The sequence below is a fragment of the Haliotis rubra genome, unplaced genomic scaffold (genome assembly GCF_003918875.1).
Source record: "Haliotis rubra isolate DU_JTF1 unplaced genomic scaffold, ASM391887v1 Scf434, whole genome shotgun sequence".
NCBI lineage: Eukaryota > Metazoa > Mollusca > Gastropoda > Lepetellida > Haliotidae > Haliotis > Haliotis rubra.
In genome coordinates, this window is record NW_025767118.1 from 637,743 (window position 1) to 649,817 (window position 12,075).

At 40.6% G+C, this 12,075-nt stretch overlaps 1 protein-coding gene across 3 annotated transcripts; it reads right to left on the bottom strand.

Annotated features, from left to right (window-relative positions):
- Window positions 1-2,602: 2,602 nt before the first annotated feature.
- Window positions 2,603-10,603, bottom strand: LOC124289142 (hexosaminidase D-like). Of its 3 annotated transcripts, none has more exons than XM_046725745.1 (3): window positions 10,507-10,603; window positions 4,997-6,050; window positions 2,603-4,261 (listed from the first exon to the last, which is right to left on the bottom strand). In XM_046725745.1, the coding sequence occupies exons 2-3, from the start codon at window positions 5,899-5,901 to the stop codon at window positions 3,700-3,702; spliced, it is 1,467 nt and encodes a 488-aa protein (XP_046581701.1). In that variant the 5' UTR covers window positions 5,902-6,050; window positions 10,507-10,603; the 3' UTR covers window positions 2,603-3,699. The 3 variants fall into 3 exon arrangements, with proteins under 3 accessions (XP_046581701.1, XP_046581699.1, XP_046581700.1); XM_046725743.1 differs by lacking the exon at window positions 10,507-10,603 and adding an exon at window positions 7,919-8,005; XM_046725744.1 differs by lacking the exon at window positions 10,507-10,603 and adding an exon at window positions 7,927-8,003.
- Window positions 10,604-12,075: the final 1,472 nt, after the last annotated feature.

Here is a 12,075-nt window from a genome sequence, read left to right on the forward strand (position 1 = left end):
TCCTTCTTTATATGACTATGGATATCAGTGTACGCTTGTAGGACCCAGGACGTATTATTTTCTGCAATACAAGCCCCTGTGCATCTACCAACATACAAAGATGGTTTGGTCACATGATTAGTCTCCTTGGTCATTCCATTTATTTGTATGAGTACTTAACTCCTAGATAAATTTCTAGTTGCTCGTTTGAGCAAGAACTACAGTAGTCCGTAATTGAAAAATTAAGATGTACTTCTGCTTTCTTGGTCATATTTCTCAGTTACTGGTAATCGTTGTCATATCTCTTTAATTTTCAACTGTGGTTATTTATTAAAGATTAGATCTAAATATTTGGTTTGCATAAAAGTAGTTGCTTTAGATATAATAATAGTACTGCAGTACATGCAACTACAGTAAATTTTCTCAGAAACACAAAGAAAGGTGTCATGTTTTGAAAAAGGTTTAATATCTATTCAATGTGCGCAACATAATTTCATATGCCTAAAAATATACTTTGAAATAAAACAATTTTAGGGGGTTATATTAAGCCAAGAGAATCTTCGATTTTAAGGAAGTGAAGGAATGTAGACTTATCAAAAGTACTGGGGACATGCTGGGGAAGTTTCGGATATTTTTGTGTTTTGTTTTTGCTCTTGCAGTTCCTACATATATTATATATCTATCCATGTAAACTTAGGATGGTAATAGAAGGGTGCAATACGGATGATGTTGTCAAATTCCGTATTGCACCCCAGATTCCGTACTGAACCCCTGCCGGTTCTACTGATTTGTTTTATTAAGTTACAAGATAAGAGTGTATATAATAAATATAGAGCGTCATACTAGTGCATTTCCAAGGATGTTTTGTATTGAACTCTAAGATGTCATGGGAGCAGAGAAACAACTCGTATCCCAATTGCATAGATTGATGCTCATGCTGCTGATCACTGGATTGTCTGGTCCAGACTTGATTATTTGCAGACAGCCGCCATATAGCTGGAATATTGCTGAATGTGGCGTAAAAATAAACTCCCTGTCATGAATTTGTTTGCAGATCTTCACATGGTCTAGTAGATAGTGCATTTACTCGGAGAGCTGAAGACTGGTGGTTTGATCCCCAGCCACACCCAAAGACCTTAAATAATGACTTTTAATGTTTCCCTGCCTGATGCAAGGGTGTTTAATGTCACACTTAAGAATATGTCACTCATATGAGGACGTGCATGGGTGTGTATTTGTGGCTGCTTGTACTAGCCCATCCTCGTTAACCTCCTGGGTATACGTTACAATAACTCTCCACTATACCCTGGATGCATTCACAGCTTGGCCCAATGATTTTATTACCTCCCTTTGCTGATCGTACCATATACCCTGGAGATTATCAAGGATGGTACTAGCCCAGACTTAAGCTGGTTTTATAGTGCTAGTTTACTGAGATACCATCCCGCAGTGAAGCATGAATATCCTACTCAGACACATTATACTGACTCCGAGGCAACCAGACCTTGTTGTACCCATCAATGCTGAGCGCGAGGCAGGGACCAACAAGTACCATATTATACTGTCTTTTGGTATGACGAGCACGGGATTGAACCCATGACCTTCTGCTCTCTGAATAGACGCTCTAACCACTACACCATGGAGGCGGTCTTTTATCCACGTGAGGAATCGAACCCAGACCTTCAGGGTTATGAGCACGTATCTTCTCTACCCCTGATACTGAAAAAAAGTAACTCACACAGCATGGCCAATTTTTACAACTAAAGATTAAATTGCGTCAAATATATGTATATCCTTCCAGCAGAAAAAAAGAAATGAGTCAATATATGTAACAATTTTAATCTATACAGCATATAGTTTGTATCAATGTGACGACACACACAGATGAAGCACTTTTGTAGCATAAATGAAAAAGCCAAACATATGGTAAAAGTGATATGAACATAGATATGGCAAATAGTTATTACTATTATAGGATATTTATAGAGCGCACATATCCAAACAACTAGAGAATGCTCAAGGCGCTGGGGTTTTTCCCCCCTCAATCATTGGATATCAATCTCAACGGCACATCGTATTATCAATCTCAACTCCATACAACTTTTGCAGCCACTAGGTGCACCAAGTTATTGCGGCTTTCCCACCCTTACAAGGTACCCATTCACAGCTGGGTGGACTAAAACAGAATGAAAAGAGTTGACACACTGTGATACAATATCTGAACATACCTAGAATAATCTAAACCTCTTAAGCAAATAAGCATTCAATAATGTGATCCATGAATGAGTGAGTAAATTAATTCTATACGAAGCAGTACTCCAACAATATCACAGTGGGGGAAACACAGAATTGGTTTAGTATAGTGCTTCTATGGAACAACTTGAACCTTGGTCCTGGACATGATGAGCAAGCACATCAACCGCTGGACTACCAAATCACCTTATTGACCAATGTGTTGATACCATGAACGAGTGACCATACATCAGGTGACTGCTGAGTTGTCTCTCTTCCAATCACCATTCACATGGGCAGTGGTATTAGCGAGGTTTAGAATTTCGAAATTCCTCACTTTAGTGGAGATTAGTACGATAAGACTTGACAGTCAGACAACTGTAATAATAACACAATAATATCTCTGTGTTTGGGGAGTGAGTATGGTTTGACGCCGCTTTTAGCAATATTCCAGCAATATCACAGCGGGGGACACCAGAAATGGGCTTCACACATTGTACCCAAGTGGGGAATCCATTCCGGGGCTTCAGTGTGACGAATGAACGCTTTTACCACTGGGCTACCCCACCGTCCCTGTTATATTTTGCTTACCTCCCTAGGAGGTCATATTTACTAAACTTATCAGAATTGTACATGGGTACAATATGTGAAGCCCATTTCTGGTGTCCCCCGCAGTGATATTGCTGGAATATTGCTAAAAGCGGCGTAAAACCATACTCACTCCCATGACTCCAAACCAGTCTCCCCATCTTCTAAATGACCCGACCAAACATACTATATACGAGACAAAAACACACGGTAATCTTAATCCCTGCATATAATACAATGCCTTGCAAAAACAAATTAGAACTGAAAAGGTAAATAATCTTGTTTAGTGATGTTTAATTGCAAATTTGATGTCTTCACTGTCAAAGTCGTTTTCTCTTGTTCGTTCACGCGAAACTATACAATGTCATTTTCTTCCTGGTCACTAGCAAAGAGTCTGACGAAAGTGTTACCCGTAGATAAGCCAACCCACTTCTACAGGCTGCTTTTCTTGGTCTTCAAAATACGGCTTATCTATGGTAATATACGGTAACATCTATATGTACTACTTTTACATTTGGGAAAAAAGTGGCATTTTTCCATGTCCCCTTCCCCAAAGGCCACTCCCCTACTTTAGCTCATGATACCACCTTAATCTCACTGGCCCGTCCACCCTTATAATACACGACAAAGACCCACTTACACAAAATGATTTTAGCACAAAGATGATCATAACTGCCATACACTAACATGGACTATATACACTTTTGGCAATGGGTCCAGTCCCTTCAATACAGATTAACTATCATATTTACCATATCAAGCACCCTTCCAATAAGCACAGTAATCTTTATAAGCTCCCCTACAAAAAACCGAACATTTACACAACAGTTGTCATTTTGTTATTTTAATATCTTTGGATTGGGAACATCAACTAAATATTCTCTGTATAGTAATGCCTCTTTATGTATCCTGAGACATTTTCTCTTCATACGATTTGAAATTCACTCGCCCTAAAACCTTTTGCCCCTTTTCAACAATATCAGAAAATCTTTTTGATTTGGGTTCCAAATAGGTCTGAATCCATTCTGTAACCGTATCATCCGCGAAGATTGGTTCCATGGACTTCTGAACTTTAATTTGTACTTCACAAAGTCTTGCAAGAATATTTGTAGCTTCAGTCACAATAGGTTCGATGTGCATGGGGTTGACAAACCCTCGTTCAATATTGTAATCGTTCATCCAGGAACACAGAGTGTCACTTTGTAGGAACTGCTCACACTTAGCTTGGATCTGGATCCAGTCCACCATGGCAGCATACACGGCACTCCCTGGGTAGCGGCACTCCGTGGGGACATGACACTGGTAGGGGTTGAGGGGGAGCCCAGGCTTGAACTCGAGCTGGTTAGAGATGTGCATATGCATATCCTGGGTGAATACACGTTGCTTAGCAACACTCAGACACATCGCTAGAGAAGGGATGGCAACAGGGAGGAGCTCGCACATGACTGCGAAGTGGTCATATCTGCAATGTCACCAATATGGAAAGGTTAATACTTTGAAAACAGAATCGCAATAATTTGTCTGAAGAAAACTGGAAGTCATGTGACTCATTGAGTAAATGTTACACATAATGATAAAAAAATATGCATTCATCATCAAAATATAGTAAAAATGCTAAGATTCTATGAATTTTGAAAACAGAAAACGCTTTGGGAAGTATGTTGCCAATCTTTGCTTGCTTCGCTCGCATAAAGGAAATCTGGCCATTTGTCTCTCTGTTGCGTAACCCTATTTGTGCTACAGTTTGCCTGTGATCTGCTCAAACCGAAAGCTTGTCGTAATCCTTGCTAATGAACAAATGTTAGGTCTGAAATCCAACTCTAAAAAAGAGTTTCCTGATACACAATATCAACTATTGTAACTATGGATCGTTATGCATGCTATTGACAAATACTACTGGCATTTAAAAATTTCTATTACTACAACTGTAGGGCGAGCAATAGCATGACATTGATAGTTCAATATCATGTTTCACCCCAAGGCATTTGAAGCCCATTTCTTTTGTCCCCCACTGTGATATTGCTGGAATATTGCCAAAAACTAATGCACTCACTCACTCAAGCATCTTATACTATGATGACTATAGAATCATCATGTGGAGAATCGAACCCGGGCCTTCAGCGTGACAAGCAAACACCTTAACCACTAGGCTACCACACCAACCCCCATCTGTAATGTAACACCATGAATGAATTACCTCTGCCATCCTGTGATAGCAAACCCTCGGACTGAATTAAACTTGCTTCCTTTCTCATCAATCAACCGCAACCAGGAGAGATGGTTTTCAACGTGGAAAGATATGTTTGTCATACTGGCACACACTCCGGTAGCACCCTTGAAGGCACTGGCCACCCAGATGTCTGGGAACACCGTACTCAGGTTGTCAAACAGGTTCTCCGGAAGAAGAAAGGACGACAGGTAGTGCCATATCATTGGCTCCACGAGACCACCCAGACCGCTCGTCTTCAGATCTTTGACTTGAGCAAATCGAAACATGTCGTCCCACACAATCGGGGTGATGGTAGGATAATGAGTCTTTATGTAGGTAGCCACTGCTTTCACATGGCCGAAAAATAGCTGTTGTGCGGTGAGATTTTCATCTGCCATTTTCCTTCGGCACAGGTCACACTTCCCAAGGTGGTACACTTCGTCGCAGCCAATATGGAACCACTTCGTCTTTGGATGCATCTCGAGGACTTGATCCAACATTGTGGTTACCATGGTGACTGAGTCTGGGTGACATGGACACAATGTCGTTGGGTAGTGTGGAATTTCACGAATCTTAGCAAATGTCTCATGCTTCAGAGCGAACTCAAGGTGACCAAATGTCTGTACCAATGGCATTACCTCGAGATTATATCGTTCTGCCATGTTGAGGAGTTTTCTAACCTCTTCAACACTGTAGGCTTGGGAGGAAGCCACTTCAGATATGTCGCCATGGTAAGGGAACATATCCTCATACTCAATGATCAACCCTGTTGCTCCCCACTGTTGAATTAAAGGGATTATTTCTTCCAGGTAGGATAACTTCGGTGCTGCACCCTTTAGGTCAAGATGTACTAGACGCTGAGTCATAGATGCCATCTTTCCCACCGTTGTCATAAACCAGTTTTTTCACTTCCTGTAGGTTCAAGTATTTTCATCAATCTGTCAGAAGAGAGACAGTGGAAGACTAGTGTCTCTCTGATTCCATTCTGTCAGGGACCAGGGAAAACATATAGAGGTCGCTGATCTAGACTTCTGATTGTATTCTGGAAAAGAAAAAGCGACAATTCAGATAAAACCCTGGAAAAGGAATTATGTTCATGTCAACTTGAAAACATAAAAGATTTGATTTGTTTGTTGTTTAACGCCACACTCAGTAATATTCCAGCTATTTGATGGCGATCTGCACATAATTGAGTCTGGGCCAGACAGTCCCATGATCCACATCATGAGCATCGATCTACGTAATTGGGATACAATGACATGTGCAACCAAGTCAGCAAGCCTGACCACCTGATCCCGTTATTTGCCTCTTATGACAAGCATGGGTTGCTGAAGACCCATTCTAACCCGCATCTTCAGATGTTGAAAACATGAAAGAAGTAAATATTCAAATACTGTTACACGGTTCAAGAAGCAGAGGCTGTTCAATCAAGCATTAAGATTATCGAATACTAAGATATGCTAAAACCTAGCCTTATGGGTCATGATGGTTGTGAACCGCCTCCGTGGTGTAGTGGTTAGAGCGTCTGCCCAGAGAGCGGAAGGTCGCGGGTTCGATCCCCGACTGCTTCATACCAAAAGACGTTAAAATATGGTACTTGTTGGTCCCTGCCTGGCACTCGGCATTAATGGGTACAACAAGGACTGGTCAGCTCAGTATAATGAGTCTGAGTGGGGTATTCATGCTTCACTGCGGCATGGTATCTCAGTGGGCTAGCACTATAAAACCAGCTTAAGTCTGGGCTAGTACAAGCAGCCACACATACACATACACACGCATGCACGTCGTCATATGAGCAAAATATTCTCAAGCACGACGATAAACCCAATTTCACCTCACCTCACCATGATGGTTGTGGCACTAAGATAGTTTTGTGGAGAGGTCCCAATATCACAAGGCAACTGTAGCACTGGGACCATCATAAATCCTGTACTTTAACATTGACCTTCAATAGTTGCAGAGCTATGATTGCTTTGTGGAACATGTCCTCGGCTCTTATACAGCCTCTGTGTGAAAATGTCATGTTATGCAGCAGTCACTAGCAAGTCAGCTATGTCTAAACAAACAGCAAATAATGTAGGCAGAGACAGAAACTGATAGCATGAGTGAGTGAGTATGGTTTAACGCCGCTTTTAGCAATATTCCAGCAATATCATGGTGGGGGGACACCAAAAATGGGCTTCACACATTGTGCCCATGCTGAGAAACAAACCTGAACCAACACTTTAACCACTAGGCTACAACGACACCCCCTATGGATCTGTCACTGATTCGTCACACCGAAGAGTCACTCCATCATAAAAGACGTCCTTGAAACAATTATCTAGGTCTAATTACCTGCCTTTTCATTAATCAGTTACTTCGATAATTTCGATTTTATGGATTCCCAATGAAGGTTCCTGATCCAAAATAAATGGGTCCGACTATTCTTGCCAAGAGTCGTGATGGGGACTTTCAGTGAAAATATGCCACGACATCGCGGCTCTCGGGTGTGTATATTGCATTAATAAATTGTTGTCATGGTTGTAAATGACGGACTATTAGCCTGTAACATACTATAGATCTAGTTGCTGACCCGTCTTGGCCCGGCTTTTAGACAATCCCTCCTGGCTCGAAGGCCTGCTATTCTAGAAGGCCACAGCCGACAGCCTGAGTTTTTAGCTGCGATAGTTAAACTGCATTGATGCCATTCTAGTTAATAATTACGGATGTTCATACATCGATGATCAATGCTTCTAATACTGTCCACAACCGCGTTTATTCGGTGTGACTTTGTCAACCGGCAAAACCAAGGCCAGCCCCTTCTGAATTCAGTTTGCAGTAGAATCGACAGTCATTGAGCAAATTTTGGAAAAACGAATTGACACGCATGAATTGGCACTTCATTAAATAGTTAGCTAAACATTCTACCTGATGACCAGCTGATTACTGTGCTTGCGAGACAGACGAATAAGATGAAAGGTCGTCTTTCTGCCTGCTGTGTTCACAACATACCTTGGCATTTAGAGTTATCTCCCTTCAACATTGTGCTTCCTGAATCTGAGCCTGTACGAGGCACTGACCATCTTAAATATTTATGTTGTAATCGATCTTTTGTAATTAACATAGAGTTCAGTGACAGAAATAATTATTCTGTCGTGAGAGTACACCGAGTTGAGTTGTCAATACTCAAAGAATGCTTCTATATATGGTTTATTTGTTTAAAATTTAACTTCACTTAAAACCCTTTTAAAATATTAGTGTGATGTAGTGGTATTGCTGACTATAAAGGACACCGCGGTGCAGCAAAGGTACTGCTGACTCGGCAAGTCGTGCATTTCAAGTACATGCTCATGCATGGGCGGATCCAGGAATTTTGAAAGGGGGCGGGAACCCCCATTGGCTCCGCAAAAATCTTCAATGTCTTCGATCTTCGAACCTCTCTGGATCCGCCAATGTCATGCATTTAATATTAATGGCTTCAATAAACAATTCCACACTCCACAGCATACCCGAAGCCTTTACTACCCTGGCCAATCGATTAGTATGGACTCGAAGGTTAGTCTCAGCTCCCTTAGGAATATACAACCCAAGCTGGCTCAGGCTTATCATGCGCAAGAAGATTAATCATCATATTACCATCTGATACTACCGGGTACCCACTACTGGGTGGACAAAGGCATATTTCGAACAAAGTCACTACCCAAACACACTTCTAAGAATCCCTTCTGACGGATAGTCATCCAACGTATGGGATGTATTCAGTCTGTGCATGGCACCCAAAAGTTTTAGGAGAATAAATGTACACGTTGGTGATATCAGATGTGATATGATGAATCACACGTTTTCACTCCAAAACCTTGATTTTGTGCCACAGCCGCACTAAATAGCGCTAAAAGCGGCATCTCACTCACTCACTCACTCTCATCTCATATATACACAATACATTCATAGCTTACACATAGCATATATACACATATTCACCTATTGGTCGATACGTGAAGGTCCGGGTTAGAATTGATCTTCAGAGGCGTAAGAGGCGACTAACGGGATCGGGTGGTCAGGCTCGCTGGCTGGGTTGGCACATGCCATCGTATCCTAATTGCGTAGATCGATGTTCATGCTGTTGAAGACTTGATTGTCTGGTCCAGACTGTATTATGTACAGACAGCCGCCATATAGCTGGCATATTGCTGAGTGCGGCGGAAAACTAAACTCACTCACTCACTCGTAAGAGGACGGATGGCCATGTCTCTCTGACTTTGATGTCGTATGTCATAGTACCCAATTGCGTATATCGATGCTCATTATGTCAACCACTGGGTTGTCAGGTCCACCTCACTTATTTACTGACGACTGTCATATAGCAGGAATATGGCTGAGTGCGGCGTAAAGCAACAAACCTACCATACAATCCAAAAATAACATAGACACAATACCAAGCAGCATGTTAATTACTTAAATTTCGAAATTTACCAAGTTACCCTCCATCTTAATCTGTTGAGTGATGTCCGCCACAAGCTGCATATATCCACGTGTTATAATTATTTCCGTTGTTCATCCCAACGCATGGATAGATTTTAGAAACACCTTCAGAAATCGACATATTTTAAAAATACGCTTTTTGTATTTTAGAAATTCTACCCCATTTAAATGACATGCACAAAAGAGAAATATATATAGATAGATATTGCCTGACAGAGAAAATTCAAATATTCGCAGGGCAGTTTGTGTTTGGTTAAGAATTGGGTCTTATTTGCTAATAGACAGTTGTATAGAAAGACTTATAGTGTGCCACGCTATGTTAGAGGTTGGTAGGGGATTGCGAGTCAAGTTGACAGTAAACAACACCGTGCCCATAAACCCGTATCCTTGCATGCAGGTACATGGTGGAGGCTCTCCACCGAGGGATTCTACGGTGGGTTGAACTAAGACCTCTTCTAATAAATTGCATTATTGCATCTAATTCAAATAATACGATTGCGCTCTATTGTTGCTATTCCAACCAAATGATTTAATCGCCCAGTCGTTTAAATATGATTATTACATCTCCACAAATTGAAACAAAATCCTGTTTTGTTCAGACAACCCCACCGGTTGAGCGCCTCCGACTCGGCCAGGCATGGCTAGTTATTCGTTATGCTATAGAACACAGTCTACCCTAGTCTTATCTTACTTCGACGGAAACCTACCCACGTAATAATTCATCGTCAGTCATGAAAAAGGTAGGCATGTGTCTTCACATTAGAGTTCCTTTAAATGTCATTAAGAATTCTATTCACATATAGATAAAGTTACATTTTATTAGTTTTGTACTAACAAAACGATCCAGTTACATTTTGTGACTGTGGAGTTCGGTCGTATTTATACACTCTGTAAATTACACGAAGTAGTATATGTCAAGACAGACATGTTAATAGCCGAACATGTTAATTGCATCAGTTAATGACATGAACATGGCTTACGACATATTGTCTGATAAAGAAACATATCGTTGATCTATGTAGACTATGACTTACGTATAGCTGTCATACCTGCTTGGTTCGTGCAGTAGGTAGCGCCACTGCCCGAAGTTTCCCTTGAATAGTATTGCTAGTTAAATAGTACCAGTTTGACAGCATGGCCTCGTTCTGTCGATAGCTAGTTTCGGCATACCTGCATATAAGCAGTTATAGGCTGACATACACAGATAACGAAAATTGCAGTACATATTATAGTATGTGTTAAAACTATTGGCTCTCCTACCTATGAAAGCACTTGCCCAAACCGTGGACGATAAAATAAGTACGCAAATTAATAAATTGCAGAACAATTTCTTGTTATAAGAAAAAGTTATGTTTCATTTGAATGCATATAAAAAGAAAAAAATGCTACAGTAATTCTAATCAAAACTCTACAAATTGTCGAGTCAAGCAAGATATTGGGTTACGTTATAGTTGCCTTCATCTTTCGATATCACCATTCAACGCAATACCACAAGAGATCACTTGGATAAGACACATTATATAGTGGTTTGCTGATACAGATAGTATAAGCAAATTGATTATTTTTACAAATTCTGGTCAAATTGCCCTCGTTCGTTACTCTGAATACTTTTTTTTATTTTTAAACTCGTGCTTATTAAACTTACGGGGTTAGTAATAACTGATGTCATAGCGGATTCCTAATATTTATGCATGTGACCTTTGACAGATTCAAAAACTTAAATTCGTATGTCCACTCGTGTTAATATAACTTCAAGTGTATTGTTTCGTCATAAGTGACGGCATCTTTACCTCTTGTGACGCGTGTTTCGAATGACGTCACACTAGACGCCGTGTAGTCGAACATTGTTGAGAATTGTGGTTTTCTAGGACAGCAGTTGTGATCAGTGCATTGTCTTAAAGAAGAGTTCCATAGGAATCATAATTAATGTGTAACAAATATGTTTTCACATTCACATGTCTGTGACTCTCACTTTACGAAAATCGCGTAATTATTACTGTATTACCCTATACACAATTTCTAACACTTTGGTAAAATCAGCATGAAACGCACGCTGCATGATATCTCATTTACACTTGTATGGATATTAGTAATAACAGTAGAATTCATGCTCTGTCACATGTGTAGCTACCTGTGTACAAAGAGGTGCATTATATGTCATATTAACCCTATGTAATACATGTCAGCTGATAAGCCCGTGCATTAAGCGTCAGCTGATAAGCAACAGACGTTCTTAACTACAAGGTCAGCCATTTAAAAACAATTACTAAATCTATTCCTATGGACTCCTGGTCCGAATAAAATACCCGAAAACGTGACCAATCAATACAGTTCGATTTGATCTCTGTTGTGGGTCGAGAGCAGCGCACCTACATACACTGTCGAGTTGGTTGGGGATAAAGAGGGAATTCAACCCTCACACGTCACATTGTTCCACCATAACTATATTGAACCGTCCTAACAACGTCACAAATCCACTTCCTTCTTTTCTTTTTGATTTTTTTCAAAGGAGTATGGATTTTCTGTGGAAGTACGCTACTCAACCTGTCCTTTGTAAAAACCGTGATATATATAGTCATACGGAGAAACGGGTCGATATGATG

Coding starts and splice junctions, on each gene's coding strand:
- LOC124289142 (XM_046725745.1), bottom strand. CDS start 5,901: ATGACAACGGTGGGAAAGATGGCATCTATGACTCAGCGTCTAGTACAT. Junction 4,262..4,996: donor GCTATCACAGGATGGCAGAG/GTAATTCATTCA, acceptor GTGACATTGCAG/ATATGACCACTTCGCAGTCA.